General features: G+C 46.1%; 1 protein-coding gene across 2 annotated transcripts in view; it reads left to right on the top strand.

Moving 5' to 3' along the window:
• Nucleotides 1-27,212, top strand: part of dip2a (disco-interacting protein 2 homolog A) — a 427,030-nt gene that overhangs the window by 235,097 nt on the left and 164,721 nt on the right. For both annotated transcript variants that reach the window (XM_056290056.1, XM_056290055.1), the window contains exons 3-4: nt 10,807-10,926; nt 11,028-11,147. In XM_056290056.1, coding sequence (XP_056146031.1) covers nt 10,807-10,926; nt 11,028-11,147 — 240 coding nt within the window. The remainder of the gene's footprint in view (nt 1-10,806; nt 10,927-11,027; nt 11,148-27,212) is intronic.

Below are 27,212 nucleotides of genomic sequence, written 5' to 3'. Positions count from 1 at the left end.
GCATAACAGCCTTATTGTCATGTGTTCTTCAGTGTCCAGAACAGCCTTGCTGTCATGTGTTCTTCAGTGTGCATAACAGCCTTGCTGTCATGTGTTCTTCAGTTTGCAGAACAGCGTTCCTGTCATGTGTTCTTCAGTGTGCAGAACAGCGTTACTGTCATCTCTTCTTCAGTGTATAGAACAGCGTTGCTGTCATCTGTTCGTCAGTGTGCAGAACAGCGTTACTGTCATCTCTTCTTCAGTGTGTAGAACAGCGTTGCTGTCATCTGTTCTTCAGTGTGCAGAACAGCCTTGTTGTCATGTGTTCTTCAGTGTGCAGAACAGCGTTGCTGTCATCTGTTCTTCAGTGTGCAAAACAGCCTTGCTGTCATGTGTTCTTCAGTGTGCAGAACAGTGTTCCTTTCATCTGTTCTTCAGTGTGTAGAACAGCCTTGCTGTCATGTGTTCTTCAGTGTGCAGAACAGCCCTGCTGTCATGTGTTCTTCAGTGTGCAGAACAGCCTTGCTGTCATGTGTTCTTCAGTGTGCAGAACAGTGTTCCTTTCATCTGTTCTTCAGTGTGCAGAACAGCCTTGCTGTCATGTGTTCTTCAGTGTGCAGAACAGTGTTCCTTTCATCTGTTCTTCAGTGTGTAGAACAGCCTTGCTGTCATGTGTTCTTCAGTTTGCAGAACAGCCTTGCTGTCATGTGTTCTTCAGTGTGCAGAACAGCCCTGCTGTTATGTGTTCTTCAGTTTGCAGAACAGCCTTGCTGTCATGTGTTCTTCAGTTTGCAGAACAGCGTTACTGTCATCTGTTCTTCAGTGTGCAGAACAGCGTTGCTGTCATGTGTTCTTCAGTGTGCAGAACAGCCTTGCTGTCATGTGTTCTTCAGTGTGCAGAACAGCCTTGCTGTCATCTGTTCTTCAGTGTGCAGAACAGCCCCGCTGTCATGTGTTCTTCAGTTTGCAGAACAGCGTTACTGTCATCTGTTCTTCAGTGTGCAGAACAGCGTTACTGTCATGTCTTCTTCAGTGTGCATAACAGCCTTGCTGTCATCTGTTCTTCAGTGTGCAGAACAGCCTTGCTGTCATCTGTTCTTCAGTGTGCAGAACAGCGTTGCTGTCATCTGTTCTTCAGTGTGCAGAACAGCCTTGCTGTCATGTGTTCTTCAGTGTCCAGAACAGCGTTGCTGTCATGTGTTCTTCCGTGTGCAGAACAGCCTTGCTGTCATGTGTTCTTCAGTGTACAGAACAGCGTTGCTGTCATGTGTTCTTCAGTGTGCAGAACAGCCCTTGCTGTCATGTGTTCTTCAGTGTGCATAACAGCCTTATTGTCATGTGTTCTTCAGTGTCCAGAACAGCCTTGCTGTCATGTGTTCTTCAGTGTGCATAACAGCCTTGCTGTCATGTGTTCTTCAGTGTGCAGAACAGCCCTTGCTGTCATGTGTTCTTCAGTGTGCAGAACAGCCTTGCTGTCATCTGTTCTTCAGTGTGCAGAACAGCCCTGCTGTCATGTGTTCTTCAGTGTGCAGAACAGCGTTACTGTCATCTCTTCTTCAGTGTGTAGAACAGCGTTGCTGTCATCTGTTCTTCAGTGTGCAGAACAGCGTTACTGTCATCTCTTCTTCAGTGTGTAGAACAGCGTTGCTGTCATCTGTTCTTAAGTGTGCAGAACAGCCTTGCTGTCATGTGTTCTTCAGTGTGCAGAACAGCGTTGCTGTCATCTGTTCTTCAGTGTGCAGAACAGCCTTGCTGTCATGTGTTCTTCAGTGTGCAGAACAGTGTTCCTTTCATCTGTTCTTCAGTGTGTAGAACAGCGTTGCTGTCATGTGTTCTTCAGTGTGCAGAACAGCGTTGATGTCATGTGTTCTTCAGTGTGCAGAACAGCCTTGCTGTCATCTCTTCTTCAGTGTGTAGAACAGCGTTACTGTCATGTGTTCTTCAGTGTGCAGAACAGCCTTGCTGTCATGTGTTCTTCAGTGTGCAGAACAGCCCTGCTGTCATGTGTTCTTCAGTGTGTAGAACAGCGTTACTGGCATCTGTTCTTCAGTGTGCAGAACAGCGTTGCTGTCATGTGTTATTCAGTGTGCAGAACAGCGTTGCTGTCATGTGTTCTTCAGTGGGCAGAACAGCATTGCTGTCATGTGTTCTTCAGTGTGTAGAACAGCGTTGCTGTCATGTGTTCTTCAGTGTGCAGAACAGCCTTGCTGTCATGTGTTCTTCAGTGTGCAGAACAGCCCTGCTGTCATGTGTTCTTCAGTGTGTAGAACAGCGTTGCTGTCATGTGTTCTTCAGTGTGCAGAACAGCATTGCTGTCATGTGTTCTTCAGTGTGTAGAACATGCTTGCTGTCATGTGTTCTTCAGTGTCCAGAACAGCGTTGCTGTCATGTGTTATTCAGTGTGCAGAACAGCGTTGCTGTCATGTGTTCTTCAGTGTGCAGAACAGCCTTGCTGTCATGTGTTCTTCAGTGTGCAGAACAGCGTTACTGTCATGTCTTCTTCAGTGTGCAGAACAGCCTTGCTGTCATCTGTTCTTCAGTGTGCAGAACAGCCCTGCTGTCATGTGTTCTTCAGTGTGCAGAACAGCGTTACTGTCATCTGTTCTTTAGTGTGTAGAACAGCGTTACTGTCATCTCTTCTTCAGTGTGCAGAACAGCCTTGCTGTCATGTGTTCTTCAGTGTGCAGAACAGCGTTGCTGTCATCTGTTCTTCAGTGTGCAGAACAGCATTGCTGTCATGTGTTCTTCAGTGTGCAGAACAGCCTTGCTGTCATCTGTTCTTCAGTGTGCAGAACAGCGTTGCTGTCATGTGTTCTTCAGTGTCCAGAACAGCCTTGCTGTCATCTGTTCTTCAGTGTGCAGAACAGCCCTGCTGTCATGTGTTCTTCAGTTTGCAGAACAGCGTTGCTGTCATGTGTTCTTCAGTGTGCAGAACAGCGTTACTGTCATCTCTTCTTCAGTGTGTAGAACAGCGTTGCTGTCATCTGTTCTTCAGTGTGCAGAACAGCGTTACTGTCATCTCTTCTTCAGTGTGTAGAACAGCGTTGCTGTCATCTGTTCTTCAGTGTGCAGAACAGCCTTGTTGTCATGTGTTCTTCAGTGTGCAGAACAGCGTTGCTGTCATCTGTTCTTCAGTGTGCAGAACAGCCTTGCTGTCATGTGTTCTTCAGTGTGCAGAACAGTGTTCCTTTCATCTGTTCTTCAGTGTGTAGAACAGCCTTGCTGTCATGTGTTCTTCAGTGTGCAGAACAGCCTTGCTGTCATGTGTTCTTCAGTGTGCAGAACAACCCCTCTGTCATGTGCTCTTCAGTTTGCAGAACAGCCTTGCTGTCATCTGTTCTTCAGTGTGCAGAACAGCCCTGCTGTCATGTGTTCTTCAGTTTGCAGAACAGCGTTACTGTCATCTGTTCTTCAGTGTGCAGAACAGCGTTGCTGTCATGTGTTCTTCAGTGTGCAGAACAGCCTTGCTGTCATGTGTTCTTCAGTGTGCAGAACAGCCTTGCTGTCATCTGTTCTTCAGTGTGCAGAACAGCCCCGCTGTCATGTGTTCTTCAGTTTGCAGAACAGCGTTACTGTCATCTGTTCTTCAGTGTGCAGAACAGCGTTACTGTCATGTCTTCTTCAGTGTGCATAACAGCCTTGCTGTCATCTGTTCTTCAGTGTGCAGAACAGCCTTGCTGTCATCTGTTCTTCAGTGTGCAGAACAGCGTTGCTGTCATCTGTTCTTCAGTGTGCAGAACAGCCTTGCTGTCATGTGTTCTTCAGTGTCCAGAACAGCGTTGCTGTCATGTGTTCTTCCGTGTGCAGAACAGCCTTGCTGTCATGTGTTCTTCAGTGTACAGAACAGCGTTGCTGTCATGTGTTCTTCAGTGTGCAGAACAGCCCTTGCTGTCATGTGTTCTTCAGTGTGCATAACAGCCTTATTGTCATGTGTTCTTCAGTGTCCAGAACAGCCTTGCTGTCATGTGTTCTTCAGTGTGCATAACAGCCTTGCTGTCATGTGTTCTTCAGTGTGCAGAACAGCCCTTGCTGTCATGTGTTCTTCAGTGTGCAGAACAGCCTTGCTGTCATCTGTTCTTCAGTGTGCAGAACAGCCCTGCTGTCATGTGTTCTTCAGTGTGCAGAACAGCGTTACTGTCATCTCTTCTTCAGTGTGTAGAACAGCGTTGCTGTCATCTGTTCTTCAGTGTGCAGAACAGCGTTACTGTCATCTCTTCTTCAGTGTGTAGAACAGCGTTGCTGTCATCTGTTCTTAAGTGTGCAGAACAGCCTTGCTGTCATGTGTTCTTCAGTGTGCAGAACAGCGTTGCTGTCATCTGTTCTTCAGTGTGCAGAACAGCCTTGCTGTCATGTGTTCTTCAGTGTGCAGAACAGTGTTCCTTTCATCTGTTCTTCAGTGTGTAGAACAGCGTTGCTGTCATGTGTTCTTCAGTGTGCAGAACAGCGTTGATGTCATGTGTTCTTCAGTGTGCAGAACAGCCTTGCTGTCATCTCTTCTTCAGTGTGTAGAACAGCGTTACTGTCATGTGTTCTTCAGTGTGCAGAACAGCCTTGCTGTCATGTGTTCTTCAGTGTGCAGAACAGCCCTGCTGTCATGTGTTCTTCAGTGTGTAGAACAGCGTTACTGTCATCTGTTCTTCAGTGCGCAGAACAGCTTTGCTGTCATGTGTTATTCAGTGTGCAGAACAGCGTTGCTGTCATGTGTTCTTCAGTGTGCAGAACAGCATTGCTGTCATGTGTTCTTCAGTGTGTAGAACAGCGTTGCTGTCATGTGTTCTTCAGTGTGCAGAACAGCCTTGCTGTCATGTGTTCTTCAGTGTGCAGAACAGCCCTGCTGTCTTGTGTTCTTCAGTGTGTAGAACAGCGTTACTGTCATCTGTTCTTCAGTGTGCAGAACAGCGTTGCTGTCATGTGTTATTCAGTGTGCAGAACAGCGTTGCTGTCATGTGTTCTTCAGTGTGCAGAACAGCATTGCTGTCATGTGTTCTTCAGTGTCCAGAACAGCGTTGCTGTCATGTGTTATTCAGTGTGCAGAACAGCGTTGCTGTCATGTGTTCTTCAGTGTGCAGAACAGCCTTGCTGTCATGTGTTCTTCAGTGTGCAGAACAGCCTTGCTGTCATGTGTTCTTCAGTGTGCAGAACAGCCTTGCTGTCATCTGTTCTTCAGTGTGCAGAACAGCCCTGCTGTCATGTGTTCTTCAGTGGGCAGAACAGCGTTACTGTCATCTGTTCTTTAGTGTGTAGAACAGCGTTACTGTCATCTCTTCTTCAGTGTGCAGAACAGCCTTGCTGTCATGTGTTCTTCAGTGTGCAGAACAGCGTTGCTGTCATCTGTTCTTCAGTGTGCAGAACAGCGTTGCTGTCATGTGTTCTTCAGTGTGCAGAACAGCGTTGCTGTCATGTGTTCTTCAGTGTGCAGAACAGCCCTGCTGTCATGTGTTCTTCAGTGTGCAGAACAGCGTTGCTGTCATCTGTTCTTCAGTGTGCAGAACAGCGTTACTGTCATCTGTTCTTTAGTGTGTTGAACAGCGTTGCTGTCATGTGTTCTTCAGTGTCCAGAACAGCGTTGCTGTTATGTGTTCTTCAGTGTGCAGAACAGCCCTGCTGTCATGTGTTCTTCAGTGTGCAGAACAGCGTTGCTGTCATCTGTTCTTCAGTGTGCAGAACAGCGTTGCTGTCATGTGTTCTTCAGTGTCCAGAACAGCGTTGCTGTTATGTGTTCTTCAGTGTGCAGAACAGCGTTGCTGTCATCTGTTCTTCAGTGTGCAGAACAGCGTTGCTGTCATGTGTTCTTCAGTGTTCAGAACAGCGTTGCTGTCATGTGTTCTTCAGTGTGCAGAACAGCCTTGCTGTCATGTGTTCTGCAGTGTGCAGAACAGCCCTGCTGTCATGTGTTCTTCAGTGTGCAGAACAGCCTTGCTGTCATGTGTTCTTCAGTGTGCAGAACAGCCTTGCTGTCATGTGTTATTCAGTGTGCAGAACAGCCTTGCTGTCATGTGTTCTTCAGTGTGCAGAACAGCCCTGCTGTCATGTGTTCTTCAGTTTGCAGAACAGCCTTGCTCTCATCTGTTCTTCAGTGTGCAGAACAGCCCTGCTGTCATGTGTTCTTCAGTTTGCAGAACAGCGTTACTGTCATCTGTTCTTCAGTGTGCAGAACAGGCTTGCTGTCATGTGTTCTTCAGTGTGCAGAACAGCCTTGCTGTCATGTGTTCTTCAGTGTGCAGAACAGCCTTGCTGTCATCTGTTCTTCAGTGTGCAGAACAGCCCCGCTGTCATGTGTTCTTCAGTTTGCAGAACAGCGTTACTGTCATCTGTTCTTCAGTGTGCAGAACAGCGTTACTGTCATCTCTTCTTCAGTGTGCAGAACAGCCTTGCTGTCATGTCTTCTTCAGTGTGCAGAACAGCGTTGCTGTCATGTGTTCTTCAGTTTGCAGAACAGCGTTACTGTCATCTGTTCTTCAGTGTGCAGAACAGCCTTGCTGTCATCTGTTCTTCAGTGTGCAGAACAGCCTTGCTGTCATGTGTTCTTCAGTGTCCAGAACAGCGTTGCTGTCATGTGTTCTTCAGTGTGCAGAACAGCCTTGCTGTCATGTGTTCTTCAGTGTACAGAACAGCGTTGCTGTCATGTGTTCTTCAGTGTGCAGAACAGCCTTGCTGTCATGTGTTCTTCAGTGTACAGAACAGCCGTTGCTGTCATATGTTCTTCAGTGTGCAGAACAGCCTTGCTGTCATCTGTTCTTCATTGTGCAGAACAGCCTTGCTGTTATGTGTTCTTCAGTGTGCAGAACAGCCTTGCTGTCATGTGTTCTTCAGTGTGCATAACAGCCTTGCTGTCATGTGTTCTACAGTGTGCAGAACAGCATTGCTCTCATGTGTTCTTCAGTGTGCAGAACAGCGTTGCTGTCGTGTGTTCTTCAGTGTGCAGAACAGCCCTGCTGTCATGTGTTCTTCAGTTTGCAGAACAGCGTTGCTGTCATATGTTCTTCAGTGTGCAGAACAGCGTTGCTGTCATCTGTTCTTCAGTGTGCAGAACAGCCTTGCTGTCATCTGTTCTTCATTGTGCAGAACAGCCTTGCTGTCATGTGTTCTTCAGTGTGCAGAACAGCCTTGCTGTCATGTGTTCTTCAGTGTGCAGAACAGCCTTGCTGTCATCTGTTCTTCAGTGTGCAGAACAGCCCTAATGTCATGTGTTCTTCAGTGTGCAGAACAGCGTTACTGTCATCTGTTCTTCAGTGTGCAGAACAGCCTTGCTGTCATGTGCTCTTCAGTGTGCAGAACAGCGTTGCTGTCATGTGTTCTTCAGTGTGCATAACAGCCTTGCTGTCATGTGTTCTTCAGTGTGCAGAACAGCCTTGCTGTCATGTGTTCTTCAGTGTGCAGAACAGCCTTGCTGTCATCTGTTCTTCAGTGTGCAGAACAGCCTTGCTGTCATGTGTTCTTCAGTGTGCAGAACAGCCTTGCTGTCATGTGTTCTTCAGTGTGCAGAACAGCCTTGCTGTCATGTGTTCTTCAGTGTGCAGAACAGCGTTACTGTCATGTGTTCTTCAGTGTGCAGAACAGCGTTACTGTCATGTGTTCTTCAGTGTCCAGAACAGCCTTGCTGTCATGTGTTCTTCATTGTGCATAACAGCCTTGCTGTCATGTGTTCTTCAGTGTCCAAAACAGCCTTGCTGTCATGTGTTCTTCATTGTGCATAACAGCCCTGCTGTCATGGGTTCTTCAGTGTGCAGAACAGCCCTGCTGTCATGTGTTCTTCATTGTGCGGAACAGCCCTGCTGTCATGGGTTCTTCAGTGTGCAGAACAGCCCTGCTGTCATGGGTTCTTCAGTGTGCAGAACAGCCCTGCTGTCATGTGTTCTTCATTGTGCGGAACAGCCCTGCTGTCATGGGTTCTTCAGTGTGCAGAACAGCCCTGCTGTCATGTGTTCTTCAGTGTGCAGAACAGTGTTGCGACACCAGAAGCTGAGGGGCTGTGTTGCAGTAAACCTCTGAAGGCTTCTAGTACGAAGGAAACCACCAGGATGTGATGGGTGGCCATTTTAAATCCATACTGTTCTCTCACCTGGCCACCTACAGTAGCAAGCTTTTAAAATCTGCTAGTCCCTTTTATACACACACACACACACACACACACACACACACACACACACACACACACACACACACACACACACACACACACACACACACACACACGCTTGCTTGTTTGCTGGTTGTCCATCATGTCTGATGATGACCATCTTCTTCTATTTGTCAGTCCTTTGGTGGCTGAATAGTCCGATCCTGGATGCACAGTTGTGGTTGCAGACCGGGCAAGTAAAAGTGGTGCTGGGGGGGGGGGGTTAGGGGTAGCTTTGCGAGCATGCCTCATCGCACGCTTTACTACACGGTGTTGTGTGCGGTGGTTTTCCATATACTTCACTCCCTCTGAGACGTGAGAGCGCCAACTTGTGGTGCAGCAGGAAGCAAGTTCCTCCAAAGAAGAGGGGTTGATCCGACATCTTTTCAGTGTGGTCTTCATTTGGTCTCGGAACCGCTTCTTCTGCCCACCAGCAGTGCGTTGGCCAAGGCGTAGTTGGCCGTAGAGGACTTTAGTGGGAGTCGTTCGCTGGGCATGTGAATAACATGCCCAAGCCACCTGAGTTGATGGTGGTTTAGGGTAGACTCCACGCTGCAGCTGCCTGCCCGCTCCAACACCTCTGTGTGTGGTACTCTGTCCTCCCAAATAATGCCGAGGATCCTCTGGAGACATTTTACATGGAAGGCCTCCAGGCTTCTGAGATGGTGCTGTAGATGGTCCATGCCTCACATCCATAGAGTAGTGTGGAGATGCACACTGCTCTGTAAACAAGCACTGTGGTGTGGAGACTGAGGTTGCTGTTCTGGAAAACCCTTCTCCTTAGACGACCAAAAGATGTTGAGGCTTGTTTGAGGCGGTGCTGAATCTCATCGTCTATGGTGCAGGTGTCAGATAGCATGCTTCCCAGATATTTGAAGGCAGGAACAGTGGCCAGTTGTTGCCCTTCTGCTGTGAAGGTTGTTGGGTGGTTTGGGAGGCCGGCAGTCAACTGACAGATTACCTCTGTCTTTTGGGTGTTGATGATCAGTCCCGTTCTCCTGTATGCAGTTACAACTGCCGACAGAGTGCTCTGTAGGGCTTCTGGTGTGTGAGCTACCAGGGCACAATCATCGGCATACTGTAGCTCAGTGATGTTCTCAGAGGTCCACTCCTGATGTTGAATAGGTTTCCATTGAGCCTGAAGCCAACACACACACAAACACAAACACACACACACACACACACACACACACACACACACACACCACTGACAGGAAATAGTTGTGTATAAAGCTGTAGGTTGTTTGAGTTGTTCTTCAGTGTTGGTACCTCTCTTCTGACGGCTTCCTGTTCCATTGTGTTTCAGAGATTAGACGTCTTTGTTTTTAGAACAAGAATGTGGTAATTAAGCAAGTAGCAGTTAATCTTTAGTTTGTTACAATGATGAATTATTAATTAGACAATATCTTTTTTTCTCAGACATTGGTAACGTGTCATATATGTGGATTTTTTCTCCCCAGTTATATTCGGCCAATTATCCTATTTTCTGAGCCGTCCCGGTCTCTGCTCCACCTCCTCTGCTGATCCAGGGAGGGCTGCAGACTACCACATGCCTCCTCCCATACATGTGGAGTCACCGGCCTCTTCTTTTCACCTGACAGTGAGGAGTTTCACCAGGGGGACGTAGCACGTGGGAGGATCACGCTATTCCCCCCAGTTCCCCCTCCCCCCTGAATAGGCGCCCCAACCAACCAGAGGAGGCGCTAGTGCAGCGACCAGGACACATACCCACATCCGGCTTCCCACCCACAGACACGGCCAATTGTGTCTGTAGGGACGCCTGACCAAGCCGGAGGTAACAGGGGGATTCAAACTGGCAATCCCCTTGTTGGTAGGCAAAGGAATAGACCGCCACGTCGTGTGTGTGTGTGTGTGTGTGTGTGTGTGTGTGTGTGTGTGTGTGTGTGTGTGTGTTTGTGTCAGTCATTGCAGGCTGCAAATAAGAGGTTGGAATAAATTAAGTAGAATGCTTTTGAACTTTGTTAGAAGGAAACTGCCTAATTAGGGATTTCCAGTAGCTTCTGGATACTTAAACAAATTGTCCTCTGGCCCACTGATATCAGAAGTTAGAGCAAAGGTCTGGTTCCATCACTCCATCTTTCTAAGCATGAGAAATGGGTCTGACTGGGTTTAAAGCCAGACACCTTCTGTTTTTGAAGCCCCACTTAAACACTCCTCTACACTCGTCTTTCAAGGAAGTTGAGTCAGTTCATCTGGACACAAAGCTTAGTGGGAGAAACATTTCATCACTCATCTAAATGACTCCGTCAGTCTCAGTTGACTGCAGGTATCCCCAACCTTATAATCAGCATAGTTGCATGATGACCGAAACCTGCACAGTTGCATCACAACTGAAACCAGCGATCGGTTTCATATTCAAATTCCTCTGCGCATTAACTAGAGGTGCAATGGCCACATGTACTATTCACAGAGCGTTGGGGAATAGTTGCAATCACAGCATTGTAAGATGGTGACAGATGTACCCTTAGGCCTCCCTCAGTTCAGGGATGGTCATTCCCTCTTCACATAGATGGCCTCTTTGACTCCCTATCAAACATGTGCACATCGCCATCCTTGCAAGAGTGGCCACTGGCCTGTAGATGGGTGTAGACCACAGAGTTCTGGCCTGACGAGGTAGCTCTTCTGTGTTGTACCATCTTCTTCGCCAGAGTCTCGCAACTTGTCTTTTTGGACTCATCTTTCTACAGGTGTAGATCCATCTCTCCAAATTGACAACAAGATCCAGGCTTCCTCCCAAGCTGCCCTCCCAGGTTCCAAACACAACAAGTCCCGGGCTGCCAACGCCAGGGATGAGCGCTTCAGATCCGGTAATCATCCGTCTTGTGGCTTCCTGTGCGTTTTGAATGCCTCCGCCTGCTGCTTTGCATTATCATAGCTAAAACGCGTGGATGATTGTCTTCCTCCTCAGATTTGCACACGGAAGCCGTCCAAGCAGCGTTGGCCAAGTACAAAGAGAGGAAGATGCCCATGCCCTCCAAGAGAAGATCAGTGCTGGTTCAGTCGTCCGTAGAGGCATGCACCCCTCCAGGTGAGATCTCACTACTTGTTACCCACAATCCACCTGAGTTTACTCCCTTGTACATAATACACATCCACACAGGCTACAGCTCCACTGACAGGTTCTAGCTAATGTAAGTGGTTTTGAAGATCTGATAAGTACTTTTGCCATGATGGCAAGATGAGCATTTTAACTTGCATTGTATTGTAATTCTGTGATGTAGAATCATTTTAACCAGTGTGCTTGCATTTTAGAGCGATTAATACTTAAATTACTGCAACGGTGGGAGACACATGACAGAAATATACAGGCAAAGTTTAAGTGTGTAAACCACTGCAGTCTCATGAACTCTGATCTCAGAAATCACATTCAGGTGCCAAGCGCAGTGAAGCCACATACGCACATGTGGCTCAGAAGGCATATGCATGGGCAGGCATTGGCGCACACGGAGACAGCCTGGGTTGCCTTGAATGTACACACACTAGATTGTTTACACGTGTTTCAGTGGGCATCACAGTGTGGGATGCTTACACTCCCTTGTGTCTAATGGTCCAAGATGACATTTTCGAGCATTAGCTACTGGAGAGAAATACGCAACATGGAGAATATGTCCATTCTTCACAACCATAAAGGAAACAGCTCTGACCACTTGGTTCCCAGGCCACCTTCCCACATGAGTTGCATAATGAATGCATAATCAGATTTTTGACATTTTCTCAAAATATTGACCTGGTTGTGTCAACATTTAACTATTTGTGTTATTTGGGGCAACTTCATTTGAAAATGTTCCCCATCATACTGTGTTGTGCAGCTGTTCTTGCAAACTTTGAGCAGGAAATGCATTTTGCCCTTGCTTCTCAGCAGTTTATCAAAGGGAAAAAGCACTTTATTATTGTGGTCGTCAAAAAGAGAATTCTACAAATCTTGATGGTCTCACATGCTACAAGCAGCCTTTTGTCTGATGTGTAAGAGCTGATCTGCTTTAACGGCATTACTCCATGCTAAGAAGGGGGCCTCAGAGCCCTGTGTCCTGGGTAAGGAGGCAGGTCGCTGCAAGGGAGCATTGAAGTGGATTAAGAGCACTGAGATTAGCGTTTGCAGTGGGATCCAAGCGGGGGGGGGGGGGGGGGGGGACTTCATGGTTGTTTTGATGTGGTCATCTGTGTGCTCTGCTTATTCCAATATTGATGCCTAACTGTGCTTTACAGATTCAGGGATTAGAGCACATCACACACAAAGCATTGTAGTGCAGGGATATACAAATCTGTCAAGACTTAATGCTGGGGTAGGTGGTTTTTTTGTCTTTTTTTGGCATCATTGGGCAAAAGTTCCATAATAATCTTTCAGCATATTCAGAATCAGGATCAGAATCATGTGTATTGGCCATGTAGGTTTGCACATACATGGAATTTGAGTCTGCTTTGGTGGCTCTCTCAGTGTACTTAACATAGAACAACACTACAATACAACAAATTGTATTTCAAAGCAAGTTCAATTCAAGTGGTCTGAGAGAAACCTAGACTTCTGCACCTCCTCTTGGCTCTGTATTCAGGCTTTAGAATATCTAGTCCGGGACGGAAGATTTTAGCCAATCACGGGTCAGTCCAAAGAGAAGGCGTTCCTATTGGCTGTTCTATAAACGCAGACGCACGTGTACTGATCATTTCGCGCCTGCCTTGCCCCGTCGGTCGCTTGTGGTTGTAACCCTAAAAATGAACAAGACCAACTCGAAATGGCTGCTTCACATGAACAATAGTAGTGTAACTGAGAGATTTGCTGAAAAAAAATGTTTTTTAGGTGGATGGCCTGCCGCCCAGTGACTGCTGGGATAGGCTCCAGCATCCCCGCGATCCAGAGAGCAGGATAAGAGGTTTGCATAGTGGATGGGTGGATGGATGGGTGGATGGATGGATGGATGGATGGATGGATGGATGGATTACCAACTACAACACGTTTCACGAGTCTCGCGTTGACATTTCCTGGTTGTACACGAGTGTAAGGGGCTGAAGAGCGAGGCGGAGTCATTTGCTGGGCGGGGCTTAGCAGAGTGATACGAGGCAGCAGAGAGGCGGAAGGATTTGTACTGGAATATTCATGTTACCTACTGCTGTTTTAATGGCATTTGCAGGTGTTTGTGTGCTCCCGTTTGTTCGGTTGCAGTTGTCGGATAAGCAGTTCGGATAATGGATGGACAGATGGATGGATGGATGGACGGATGGGTGGATGGACGGATGGATGGACGGATGGATGGATGGTTTGCTGTCATCTTTGAGATCTGCTTTGGAGAGCACTTAGCTGCACAGTGTCTCCGCACATGGCCCGCTGATGGCTGATAAAGGTCCTTTGGAGATGGTGGCGCGAATTCACGTTCGCAGCGGCCTCGCCCCGTACAGCTGTGGGGAGATGGCGGCGCAAACGCCCATTTGCGGCGGCCTCACCCAGACCGTCGATGCAGTGTCTTTGTCCACGTCTGCGTCTAATTTTGGCTTGGTTTGTCAGCTGGGAGAGCTGGCGCTGGATCGGCTGCGAGAGCTTGGTCTGCTGCGCCGTGGGCCCAGGGACCACGGCCTCACCTGGAGCTGCATCGGGGCAAGCTAAGCTAACCGCTAGTCATCCAGGCTGCAGTTTGGTCCCTTGGACAGGGATTTTTATGAGACTTCTTTTTAGGTTTGGATGTGTGTGTTGGTTTGAATATGTGGGTTCTTTTACTTCTTAAATGTGTTTTTGTCTGTGTGTTGTACTGTTGTGGGCTGTGTGTTGTGCGGCTGTGGGCTGTGTGTTGTGCTGCTGTGGGCTGTGTGTTGTGCTGCTGTGGGCTGTGTGTTGTACTGTTGTGGGCTGTGTGTTGTACTGTTGTGGGCTGTGTGTTGTCCTGCTGTGGGCTGTGTGTTGTCCTGCTGTGGGCTGTGTGTTGTGCTGCTGTGGGCTGTGTGTTGTACTGTTGTGGGCTGTGTGTTGTACTGCTGTGGTCTGGGAAACGGCGTGTTGTTTCGCTTCACGTGTGCAGGTACATGAGGTGAACTGACGAAGTGTTCCTGGTTCCTTTGTGGCTGACGAAGTGTTCCTGAGACCTTTGTGTAGTTATTCAGATCTAGCTGCATGTTTTCTCTCTCAGTTGGCTTTGTGTTGGTGTTTTTCTGGGTCAGGTTGTGTCCATATCATGATATTTTTGGACCTTGACATCGATATTGTGACGATATTGTGGGGATGACTATTGGTGCTTTCACAAAAAAATTTACACGTTCGGATTTTTGATGAATAATCATAATAAATAAGTGAGTAAAGGGAAGTAACAGAACAGCTGGAACAGTCTGGTAAGTTATTACATCAGTTTACTGTAAGTGAGTAAAGGGAAGTAACAGAACAGCTGGAACAGTCTGGTAAGTTATTACATCAGTTTACTGTAAGTGAGTAAAGGGAAGTAACAGAACAGCTCGAACAGTCTGGTAAGTTATTACATCAGTTTACTGTAAGTGAGTAATTGGAAGTAACCAAACAGCTGGAACAGTCTGGTAAGTTATTACATCAGTTTACTGTAAGTGAGTAAAGGGAAAAAGCAGAACAGCTGGAACAGTCTGGTAAGTTATTACATCAGTTTACTGTGAGTAAAGGGAAGTAACAGAACAGCTGGAACAGTCTGGTAAGTTATTACATCAGTTTACTGTAAGTAAGTAATTGGAAGTAACAGAACAGCTGGAACAGTCTGGCAAGTTATTACATCAGTTTACTGTAAGTGAGTAAAGGGAAGTAACAGAACAGCTGGAACAGTCTGGTAAGTTATTACATCAGTTTGTTGTAAGTGAGTAAAGGGAAGTAACCGAACAGCTGGAACAGTCTGGTAAGTTATTACATCGGTTTACTGTAAGTCAGTAAAGGGAAGTAACATAACAGCTGGAACAGTGGCAAGTTATTATATCAGTTTACTGTAAGTGGGTAAAGGGAAGTAGTAGAACAGCTGGCACAGTCTGGTAAGTTATTACATTAGTTTACTGTGAGTAAAGGGAAGTAACGGAACAGTTGGAACAGTCTGGTAAGTTATTACATCGGTTTACTGTAAGTGAGTAAAGGGAAGTAACCGAACAGCTGGAACAGTCTGGTAAGTTATTACATCGGTTTACTATAAGTGGGTAAAGGGAAGTAACCGAACAGCTGGAACAGTCTGGTAAGTTATTACATCGGTTTACTGTAAGTCAGTAAAGGGAAGTAACCGAACAGCTGGAACAGTCTGGTAAGTTATTACATTAGTTTACTGTGAGTAAAGGGAAGTAACGAAACAGTTGGAAAAGCCTGGTAAGTTATTACATCGGTTTACTGTAAGTCAGTAAAGGGAAAAACCGTAACAGCTGGAACAGTCTGGTAAGTTATTACATCAGTTTACTGTAAGTCAGTAAAGGGAAGTAACATAACAGCTGGAACAGTGGCAAGTTATTATATCAGTTTACTGTAAGTGGGTAAAGGGAAGTAGTAGAACAGCTGGCACAGTCTGGCAAGTTATTACATCAGTTTACTGTGAGTAAAGGGAAGTAACGGAACAGTTGGAACAGTCTGGTAAGTTATTACATCGGTTTACTGTAAGTGAGTAAAGGGAAGTAACCGAACAGCTGGAACAGTCTGGTAAGTTATTACATCGGTTTACTATAAGTGGGTAAAGGGAAGTAACCGAACAGCTGGAACAGTCTGGTAAGTTATTACATCGGTTTACTGTAAGTCAGTAAAGGGAAGTAACCGAACAGCTGGAACAGTCTGGTAAGTTATTACATTAGTTTACTGTGAGTAAAGGGAAGTAACGAAACAGTTGGAAAAGCCTGGTAAGTTATTACATCAGTTTACTGTAAGTGAGTAAAGGAAAAAACCGTAACAGCTGGAACAGTCTGGTAAGTTATTACATCAGTTTACTGTACGTGAGTAAAGGGAAGTAACAGAACAGCTGGAACAGTCTGGTAAGTTATTACATCGGTTTACTGTGAGTAAAGGGAAGTAACAGAACAGCTGGAACAGTCTGGTAAGTTGTTACATCAGTTTACTGTACGTGAGTAAAGGGAAAAAACATAACAGCTGGAACAGTCTGGTAAGTTATTACATCGGTTTACTGTAAGTCAGTAAAGGGAAGTAACATAACAGCTGGAACAGTGGCAAGTTATTATATCAGTTTACTGTAAGTGGGTAAAGGGAAGTAGTAGAACAGCTGGCACAGTCTGGTAAGTTATTACATTAGTTTACTGTGAGTAAAGGGAAGTAACGGAACAGTTGGAACAGTCTGGTAAGTTATTACATCGGTTTACTGTAAGTGAGTAAAGGGAAGTAACCGAACAGCTGGAACAGTCTGGTAAGTTATTACATCGGTTTACTATAAGTGGGTAAAGGGAAGTAACCGAACAGCTGGAACAGTCTGGTAAGTTATTACATCGGTTTACTGTAAGTCAGTAAAGGGAAGTAACCGAACAGCTGGAACAGTCTGGTAAGTTATTACATTAGTTTACTGTGAGTAAAGGGAAGTAACGAAACAGTTGGAAAAGCCTGGTAAGTTATTACATCAGTTTACTGTAAGTGAGTAAAGGGAAAAACCGTAACAGCTGGAACAGTCTGGTAAGTTATTACATCAGTTTACTGTACGTGAGTAAAGGGAAGTAACAGAACAGCTGGAACAGTCTGGTAAGTTATTACATCAGTTTTACTGTAAGTCAGTAAAGGGAAGTAACCGAACAGCTGCAACAGTCTGGTAAGTTATTACATCGGTTTACTGTAAGTCAGTAAAGGGAAGTAACAGAACAGCTGGAACAGTCTGGTAAGTTATTACATTAGTTTACTGTGAGTAAAGGGAAAAAACATAACAGCTGGAACAGTCTGGTAAGTTATTACATCCGTTTACTGTAAGTCAGTAAAGGGAAGTAACAGAACAGCTGGAACAGTCTGGTAAGTTATTACATCAGTTTACTGTGAGTAAAGGGAAGTAACAGAACAGCTGGAACAGTCTGGTAAGTTGTTACATCAGTTTACTGTACGTGAGTAAAGGGAAAAAACATAACAGCTGGAACAGTCTGGTAAGTTATTACATCGGTTTACTGTAAGTCAGTAAAGGGAAGTAACAGAACAGCTGGAACAGTCTGGTAAGTTATTATATCAGTTTACTGTAAGTGAGTAATTGGAAGTAACAGAACAGCTGGAACAGTCTGGTAAGTTATTACATCGGTTTACTGTAAGTGAGTAAAGGGAAGTAACAGAACAGCTGGAACAGTCTGGTAAGTTATTACATCGGTTTACTGTAAGTGAGTAAAGGGAAGTAACAGAACAGCTGGAACAGTCTGGTAAGTTATTACATCAGTTTACTGTAAGTGAGTAAAGGGAAGTAACCGAACAGCTGGAACAGTCTGGTATATTATTACATTAGTTTACTGTGAGTAAAGGGAAGTAACAGAACAGCTGGGACAGTCTGGTAAGTTATTACATCAGTTTACTGTGAGTAAAGGGAAGTAACAGAACAGCTGGAACAGTCTGGTAAGTTAGTACATCAGTTTACTGTAAGTGAGTAAAGGGAAGTAACCGAACAGCTGGAACAGTCTGGTATATTATTACATTAGTTTACTGTGAGTAAAGGGAAGTAACAGAACAGCTGGAACAGTCTGGTAAGTTATTACATCAGTTTACTGTGAGTAAAGGGAAGTAACCGAACAGCTGGAACAGTCTGGTAAGTTATTACATCAGTTTACTGTAAGTGAGTAAAGGGAAGTAACCGAACAGCTGGAACAGTCCGGTATATTATTACATTAGTTTACTGTGAGTAAAGGGAAGTAACAGAACAGCTGGAACAGTCTGGTAAGTTATTACATCAGTTTACTGTACGTGAGTAAAGGGAAGTAACAGAACAGCTGGAACAGTCTGGTAAGTTATTACATCAGTTTACTGTAAGTGAGTAAAGGGAAGTAACCGAACAGCTGGAACAGTCTGGTATATTATTACATTAGTTTACTGTGAGTAAAGGGAAGTAACAGAACAGCTGGAACAGTCCGGTATATTATTACATTAGTTTGCTGTGAGTAAAGGGAAGTAACCGAACAGCTGGAACAGTCTGGTAAGTTTACTGTAATGCAGCCTTTAAAAGCAGGAAAAGACAACGCTTGTGTCATATCATGATATCACGATATCCAAAATCCCAAACAATATCTAGTTTCACATCCCGATATCGATGTGATATCGATAAGTTGCCCAGTCCTACTGCGCACATAGAACTCTTGTCGCCATAACAACCTGGTCACTTCCACTTCTGGTTCTGAAGAGTCGCGGGCAGTGCAAGTAAAGGTGTCCTTTCCTCTTCCCGGGGCTGGCATAGATGTTGGGTCACTCCTAGGCGCTGTGACTCTACCAATCTCATCTATCCCACTCTCTCCACTCACGTGGAGCAAGTGGTGACGGGAGGGCTCTGGAGTTGCCAGTCTGCGGTGCTGAAAGCTGAGTTTATCTCAGGCTACACATCCTTGCTCTCCCTCAACTTTCTTGCTCTAACTGAGACCTGGATCATGCCAGAAAACACTACCACACCCGCAGCTCTGCCTGATGTGTACTCTTTTTCTCACACTCCCAGAGCTGGGAGGCGGGGTGGTGGTACTGGCCTGCTAATCTTCCTGAAATGGAAATACTCTCTTGTTTCAATTCCATGATTTTCTCCGCCCTCTTTTGAATTTCATGCTGTTACTGTCTCTTATCCAGTCAAACTCACCATTGTGGTTGTGTACCGCCCACCAGGCCCCCTTTGTGAGTTTCTGGAGGAGCTTGACACACTTGTCTCGCACTTCCCTGTTGATGACTCTGCACTTATCCTTCTCAGTGGCTTCAATATCCACACTGACAAGCTAGATCCTCTTCTCTCTTTCTTCTCCTCCTTTGACCTTCACCTCTCACCCTCTCCTCCTATCCACAAGGCCGGCAACCAGCTGGACCTTATCTTTACTAGACACTGTCCTATTTCCAATCTCTCTGGTACTCCCCTCCAGCTCTCTGACCACTATTTCATGTCCTACTCTCTCTCCCTCTCTTCACCCCCCTCAGCCCCTCCCCCTACCCACATGGTTTCCACCCGTAGACACCTCTGCTCTCTCTCCGCCATTGATCTTTCTTCCTCTGTTACCTCTAGCCTCCCTACACCTGAATCCTTCTCTCTCCTACCCCCTGACACTGCTACTGATCTTCTTCTCTCTACCCTCTCCTCTTCTCTGGACAATCTCTGTCCTCTCACCTCCAGGCCTGCACGCCCAACTCCACCTGCCCCTTGGCTGTCCGACTCAGTACGTACTGACAGACGGAGCCTAAGAGTGACAGAGCGGAAATGGAGAAAAGGCAAACTCCCAGAGGACCTTCTCAACTTCCAATCTCTTCTTTCCACTTTCTCCTCCTCCCTTTCTGCTGCTAAGGCTGCCTTCTATCGCTCTAACATCCTATCCTCTGCCTCTAATCCTAAGAAACTATTTGAAACCTTCTCTACACTTCAACCTCCTCCTCCTACTTCCTCCCTTCTCCCTGATGACTTCGCTAACTTCTTTGTCAAGAAGGTTAACGACATCAGATCCTCCTTTTCTCACTACCTGGTTAGTGCTGCTTGCACTATCCCACCTCGCTCCCCTCTCCCCCAACGAGGTCCTCAACCTCATCACATCCAGTCGCCCCACCACATGCTCCCTTGACCCGGTCCCTCCCCTCTTCTTCAGTCTATAGCACCTGAACTCTTTCTAACCTACCTCATGAATACCTCCCTCCAGGCAGGATGCTTTCCATCTGCCTTCAGGACTGAGAAGAAACCATCACTTAACCCCCCTGACGTCAAAAACTACAGACCAGTTTCCCTTCTACCCTTTCTATCCAAAACTTTTGAACGTGCTGTCTTTAACCAACTCTCTTTGTACCTCCACCAGAACAACCTCCTGGACCCCAACCAGTCTGGGTTCAGGGTGGGTCACTCGACAGAGACGGCCCTCCTTGCAGTGACAGAATCACTGCACTCTGCGAGAGCAAACTTTCTCTCTCCTCTGTCCTGATACTCCTGGACTTGTAAGCTGCGTTCGACACAGTGAACCACCAAATCCTCCTCTCTACCCTCGAGGGGCAGGGTGTCACAGGCTTTGCACTCTCAATGTTTGCATCCTACCTAACGGGTCGCTCCTACCAGGTGACGTGGAGGGGATCTGTGTCGGAGCCTCTCAGACTGACTACAGGCAATCCACAGGATTCGGTTCTGGGTCCTCTCCTTTTCTCCCTGTACACGACATCCCTGGGTTCTGTTATTCGCTCGCATGACATCTCTTACCATTGTTATGCCGATGACACCCAGCTGATCTGGTCCTTTCCTCCCTCTGACACACAAGTAGAGACACGCATTGCTGCGTGCTTGACTGACATCTTGGAGTGGCTGGCGACACACCACCTGAAGCTCAATCTGGACAAGACAGAGCTGATGTTCCTCCCGCGGAAAGGTTGCCCGCAACGAGACCTGGTCAGCACCATTGACAACACCGTGGTGACACCAACTCAGACTGCGAGGAACCTGGGTGTGATCCTGGACGACCAACTGTCGTTTACTGCAAACGTTGCATCGGTTGCTCGCTCCTGCAGATTTCTCCTCTATAACATCAGGAGGATTCGCCCATTCCTCACCGACGAGACGGCACAGGTGCTCATCCAGGCTCTGGTCATCTCCCGGCTGGACTACGGCAACTCCTTCCTTGCTGGGGCCCCGGCGTCGGCCATCAGACCTCTGGAGCTTGTTCAGAAAGCTCCAGCTCATCTGGTGTTCACCCGCCCTAAGTTCTCCCACACAACTCCCCTTCTCATGTCCCTACACTGGCTCCCAGTGGCTGTTCCCCTCCAGTTTACGACTCTGGTGCTAGCCCACAGGGCAGTGAAAGGAACAGCTCCTTCCCATCTCCAGGCCATGGTCAAGCCCTACACCCCCGCTCGACCACTTCACTCTACTGCCTCGGGACACCTGGTTGCCCCGTCGCTCAGAGGCCCCTGCTGCTGATTGACCCGATCAAGGCTCTTTTCTGTCCTGGCCCCACAGCGGTGGAATGAACTCCCCACTGATGTCAGGACAACAGAGTCGCTGCCCATCTTTTGGCACAGATTGAAAACTCACCTCTTCAAGAACTACTACCCTGTTACTTACTCTTAGCATTTATTGTATTCACTCATTTAAAAGAAAAATCTTTCTTGCTTTAGCACTGGTTTTGCTCTTAGAAGCTTGTTTCGATGTACTTATGACCTGTGATGACTAGTAGTTCTGATTTCCTACGTTAAATGATGCACCTATTGTAAGTCGCTTTGGATAAAAGCGTCGGCTAAATGACTGGAATGTAATGTAAAATGTAATGTGCCCATCCCAGCCATCGCTTAGTGTGCATGCTGGTCTAGCTTGGTTGGTTGACAGTAGCTGTGTTAAAGTTAAAACTGAAGGGGGCGCCCCATTGGTTCACCTGGTAGAGCGGGTACCATATAAGGCTTGGTCCTTACCGTAGCGGTCTGGGTTCGAATCTGTCCCGGGCCCTCTGCTGCTTGTCATCCCCTCTCTCTCCCCTGTCTTTCCTGTCTCTCTCTCTCTATTACTATCCAATAGGAAGATGCCAAAAAAGTCTTAGAAAAAACGAAGTTAAAACTGAAGTTAAAGTGTAACTGTTGCGGTTCAACCAAACATAGAACCCAGTTCTAACACACATATAAACAGAACCCAGGTCTAGCACACATGTAAGCAGAACCCAGGTCTAGCACACATGTAAGCAGAACCCAGTTCTAGCACACATATAAACAGAACCCAGGTCTAGCACACATATAAACAGAACCCAGTTCTAGCACACATATAAACAGAACCCAGTTCTAGCACATGTATAAACAGAACCCAGTTCTAGCACACATATAAACAGAACCCAGGTCTAGCACACATGTAAGCAGAATCCAGTTCTAGCACACATATAAATAGAACCCAGGTCTAGCACACATATAAGCAGAACCCAGGTCTAGTACACATATAAGCAGAACCCAGTTCTAGCACACGTATAAACAGAACCCAGTTCTAGCACACATATAAACAGAACCCAGTTCTAGCACACATATAAACAGAACCCAGGTCTAGTACACATATAAGCAGAACCCAGTTCTAGCACACGTATAAACAGAACCCAGTTCTAGCACACATATAAATAGAACCCAGGTCTAGCACACATATAAACAGAACCCAGGTCTAGTACACATATAAGCAGAACCCAGTTCTAGCACACGTATAAACAGAACCCAGTTCTAGCACACATATAAACAGCGTGTTATTCACACATGCTCCTGTTCAGGGCAACATGTCCCCAGGCTCCCAGTCCGACATAGGGGTCAGGCAGGGGCAAAAATCTGCTATCAACTTTGAAGGGGACAGTCAAACCATTGTGATGTAAAGGGCGGGGGATCGCCATCTTCTGAAACTTAAATATGCACTATTAAGTGTCTATAATCAGCACAGGTGCTTTCGTTGTGTATTATTAGTATTATTGAAATTACGTAGTTATGTTTATAGTAATATCTTAGGGGGGATAAATCATATTTTTCCCAGGATGGGGGGTCGTGTCCCCCCCCCCGGGATTTCCGCCTATGTGGTCAGGCAACCACACAGTGGCCTTACATTGCTTGAGCAGACAGGATTGAACTGATTTCGTGTTTAACTGCATCCACAAAAAGCATCTGGTATGAGCTCTTTATCTGCACTGTTTGAACATGGTTAATATTGGTGGTGCAGAATAAGACCTGCCTGCTTGGCTCTCTCTCTTTGCATCGCTTTCTTCTTTTCTTGCTATCCTTTTATAGTTCTCTTTTTGTCTTTCCGTCTCTAGTCTCTGTCTCTGTGACTCTGACAATCTGTTTCAAACGGTTTCTACCTCCATTTCCTTTTTATTTTTTCTTCTTCTCTCCATCCACACACATCCACACACACACACACACACACACACACACACACACACACACACACACACACACACACACACACACACACACACACACGCACAACTGTGTCAAGGTTACTGAGATGGGAGAGTGGAGAGGCTCAGGAATAACAAACAGAATCAGAAGTAAGAGATAACCTCATGAGCTTTGTGGCTGCAGACATGGAGATGTGACATTCCAGCTTGTTCACAACAAAACAATAAAACAAACCTCTGCGAGGCCACGAGGAAGTGTGTTAAGTTAATGCTGTTAACAATAAAACAAACCTCTGCGAGGCCACGAGGAAGTGTGTTAAGTTAATGCTGTTTAGTGACTAATGTGTTAAACAGCATTTTCTTTTTATAATTGTCTCATTTGATGAACTGGCTGGTGCTGACCCCTGTTATGACACGGCTCATATATAGTAGCAGAGTGCCATAGAGCTGGAGGAAAGGTTATAAATAACATCCGTTAAACTGAGGGCTCCTTCACCTTTCCAGTCAAAGCCTGGAGGAGACACATATCAGGATGTCAGTTATAATTGTCTCATTTGATGGACTGGCTGGTGCTGTCCCCTGGCATGACACCCACCCACCCACACACACACACAGAGTGCTGATGCTGGCAGTTCAAATTTTGTGACTCCTACAGCGGTGGCGTGCCTGTACAGCTGCGGGTGGATGTGGGGGAAATAGCATGTGCCTCTGCTCATGTGACTCTCCCCTGCAGAAACCTGCAGAGGGCAGGTGAGAGGCAGTCGGCTGGCCCCGTGTATGAGAGAAACCTGCAGAGGGCAGGTGAGAGGCAGTCGGCTGGCCCCGTGTATGAGAGAAACCTGCAGAGGGCAGGTGAGAGGCAGTCGGCTGGCCCCGTGTATGAGAGAAACCTGCAGAGGGCAGGTGAGAGGCAGTCGGCTGGCTCCTTGTACCAGAGAATGCACGTGAAGGCCTATAGGGCCCCGGCCACCATAGGGGTTGTGCAATGGTGGGGACTTAAGAACAGGGAATTTGACATGCAAATTGAAATGAAAAGCACAGCCCAGCCCAAAACACACACACACACACACACACACACACACACACACACACACACACACACACACACACACACACACACACACACACAAAAGACAGAAAAAACAAAAGAAAGCATACCCATCCAGCGCCTGCTGGGTGTGCACACATCCACATTTCTTGGTTGCTCTCAGTCTGTGTTCCCCATCTCATTCCCCCAACATCTTTCTGGTTTCCTTACTTTGTTTTTCTCTTTCTCACTCTTTCTCTCTCTGTGTCGCTCTCTCTCGCCATCTCTCAAAATTCAAATTCAAATATCTTTATTGGCATGAACAGAAAATATGTTATTGTTAAAGCAGTTTGCAAAAGATTAAAACATTACATCACATATTAAATACACATTAAATTCACATTACATCACATATTAATACATACATAGGTGTCACCACATAAGCAGGTTCCCAAGTTTTGCTTACTGAAGCAGTCAATTTTTTTTTATTGCCATACAGTACAGTGCAACAAATGTTATACAGTTTAATGCAGTGGCTCAACAGCATATATTTTGGGGATCTTATAGTGGTTGTGAGTCCTGCAGGCTGTGGCAGCAGGTACAGTGGCTTGCAAAAGTATTCATACCCCTTGAACTTTTCCACATTTTGTCACGCTTCGACCACAAACATAAATATATTTTATTGGAATTTTATGTGAAAGACCAACACAAAGTGGCACACAATTGTGAAGTACAAAGAAAATTATACAAGATTTTAAAAAAATTTTACAAATAAAAAACTGAAAAGTGCGGTGTGCAAAAGTATTCAGCCCCCCTGAGTCAATACTTTGTGGAACCGCCTTTTGCTGCAAATACAGCTGCAAGTCTTTTGGGGTATGTCTCTACCAGCTTTGCACATCTAGACTGAAATTTTTGCCCATTCTTCTTTGCAAAACAGCTCAAGCTCAGTCAGATTAGATGGAGAGCGTTTGTGAACGGCAGTTTTCAGATCTTGCCACAGATTCTCAGTTGGATTTAGGTCTGGACTTTGACTGGGCCATTCTAACACATGAATATGTTTTGTTTTAAACCATTCCATTGTAGCCCTGGCTTTATGTTTAGGGTCGTTGTCCTGCTGGAAGGTGAACCTCCGGAGGCCCCAGTCTCAAGTCTTTTGCAGACTCCAACAGGTTTTCTTCCAAGATTGCCCTGTATTTGGCTCCATCCATCTTCCCATCAACTCTGACCATCTTCCCTGTCCCTGCTGAAGAGAAGCACCCCCAGAGCATGATGCTGCCACCACCATGTTTGACAGTGGGGATGGTGGTGTGTTCAGAGTGATGTGCAGTGTTAGTTTTCCGCCACACATAGCGTTTTGCATTTAGGCCAAAAAGTTGAATTTTGGTCTCATCTGACCAGAGCACCTCCTTCCACATGTTTTCTGTGTCCCCCACATGGCTTCTGGCAAACTGCAAACAGGACTTCTTATGGTTTTCTTTTGACAATGGCTTTCTTCTTGCCACTCTTCCATAAAGGCCAGATTTGTGCAGTGCACGACAAATAGTTGTGCTGCGGACAGATTCCCCCACCTGAGCTGTGGATCTCTACAGTTCGTCCAGAGTCACCATGGGCCTCTTGGCTGCATCTCTGATCAGTGCTCTCCTTGTTCGGCCTGTAAGTTTAGGTGGACGGCCGTGTCTTGGTAGGTTTGCAGTTGTGCCATACTCTTTCCATTTCCAGATGATGGATTGAACAGTGCTCCGTGAGATGTTCAAAGCTTGGGAAATCTTTTTATAGCCTAACCCTGCTTTAAACTTCTCCACAACTTTATCCCTGACCTGTCTGGTGTGTTCCTTGGACTTCATGACGCTGTTTGTTCCCCAATATTCTCTTAACAAACCTCTGAGGCCGTCACAGAACAGCTGTATTTGTACTGAGATTAGATTACACACAGGTTGACTCTATTTAGTCATTAGGTCAACATTCGATCATTCAGCAATCATCAGGCAACTTCTGAAGGCAATTGGTTGCACTCAGAGAAAAGGGGGCTGAATACTTTTGCACACCGCACTTTTCAGTTTTTCATTTGTAAAAATTTTTAAAAATCATGTATAATTTTCTTTGTACTTCACAATTGTGTGCCACTTTGTGTTGGTCTTTCACATAACATTCCAATAAAATATATTTATGTTTGTGGTTGTAACGTGACAAAATGTTGAAAAGTTCAAGGGGTCTGAATACTTTTGCAAGCCACTGTACGTGTTTAGCTGCCAGAGGAGCTGTTGTTCCTTCACCAGGAGAACTGCCAGGTTCTCCTCTGGGCTTAACAGTAGGAGGTTTGGTACTTTCTTGGCTATTTCCCTGTAGTGGAAGTGTCTTACTGAAGAGAACTTCTCACAGTGGAGGAGGAGGTGCATCTCTGTTTCTACCTCCCCTGTCGTGCAGTGGCCACATATACGCTCCTCTCTGGGCAGCCATGTTTATCTGTGTCTTCCTGTTTCTATAGCCAGCTGGTGGTCACTGAGCCTGTATGTGGTCAGGATCCGTCTCTGCTTCATATCTCTGACAGAGTGGAGATACTCGGCCAGTCTATATTCTCTGTTTAGGGTCAAATAACAGTTTAGTCTACTCTGGGTTTTAGTTCCATTTCTCCAATGTTCCAAATATAGATATTTTGACTGGTTCATAACTTGTTTTATTCTGCTGTGTTTTGAGGCGGTGCTGATGGCGCCTGGCTGGTTAGCTTCCCCATCAGCTGACTGAGGGGACTGTTTTCAGGGTTCAGCTCTTGGGTTTTTAATGCCTTGAATGGAAGGGTGTCTTTTGGGCTTGAATTTAAATGCATCCAAAATGTTATGGCCCGTTTTTGGATGTTTAACAGTAGTGGGAAATGCTCCAGTTCTGCTTGTCAGGCGTTATTTGGTGTCTTCCTTTGAACATTTAATTTTTTTCTGCAGAATTCAGTGTGGAGGGCCTCTATCGGGTGTTTGTCCCATGAGCCATGCTCCAATCCACTGAGCGGGCCCCAGACCTCACTTCCATACAAAGCTATGGGTTAAATAACATAATCAAATATTTTTGTCCAGACTCTAACTGGAATCTTAATGTTTAATAATTTGGTTTTTAATGCATACATTGCCCTGCATG

This window comes from Lampris incognitus, chromosome 11, assembly GCF_029633865.1.
Source record: "Lampris incognitus isolate fLamInc1 chromosome 11, fLamInc1.hap2, whole genome shotgun sequence".
In the NCBI taxonomy this organism is placed as follows: domain Eukaryota; kingdom Metazoa; phylum Chordata; class Actinopteri; order Lampriformes; family Lampridae; genus Lampris; species Lampris incognitus.
Note: the sequence above shows the minus strand (reverse complement) of the source record. Positions and strands in the feature narration are given on the sequence as shown.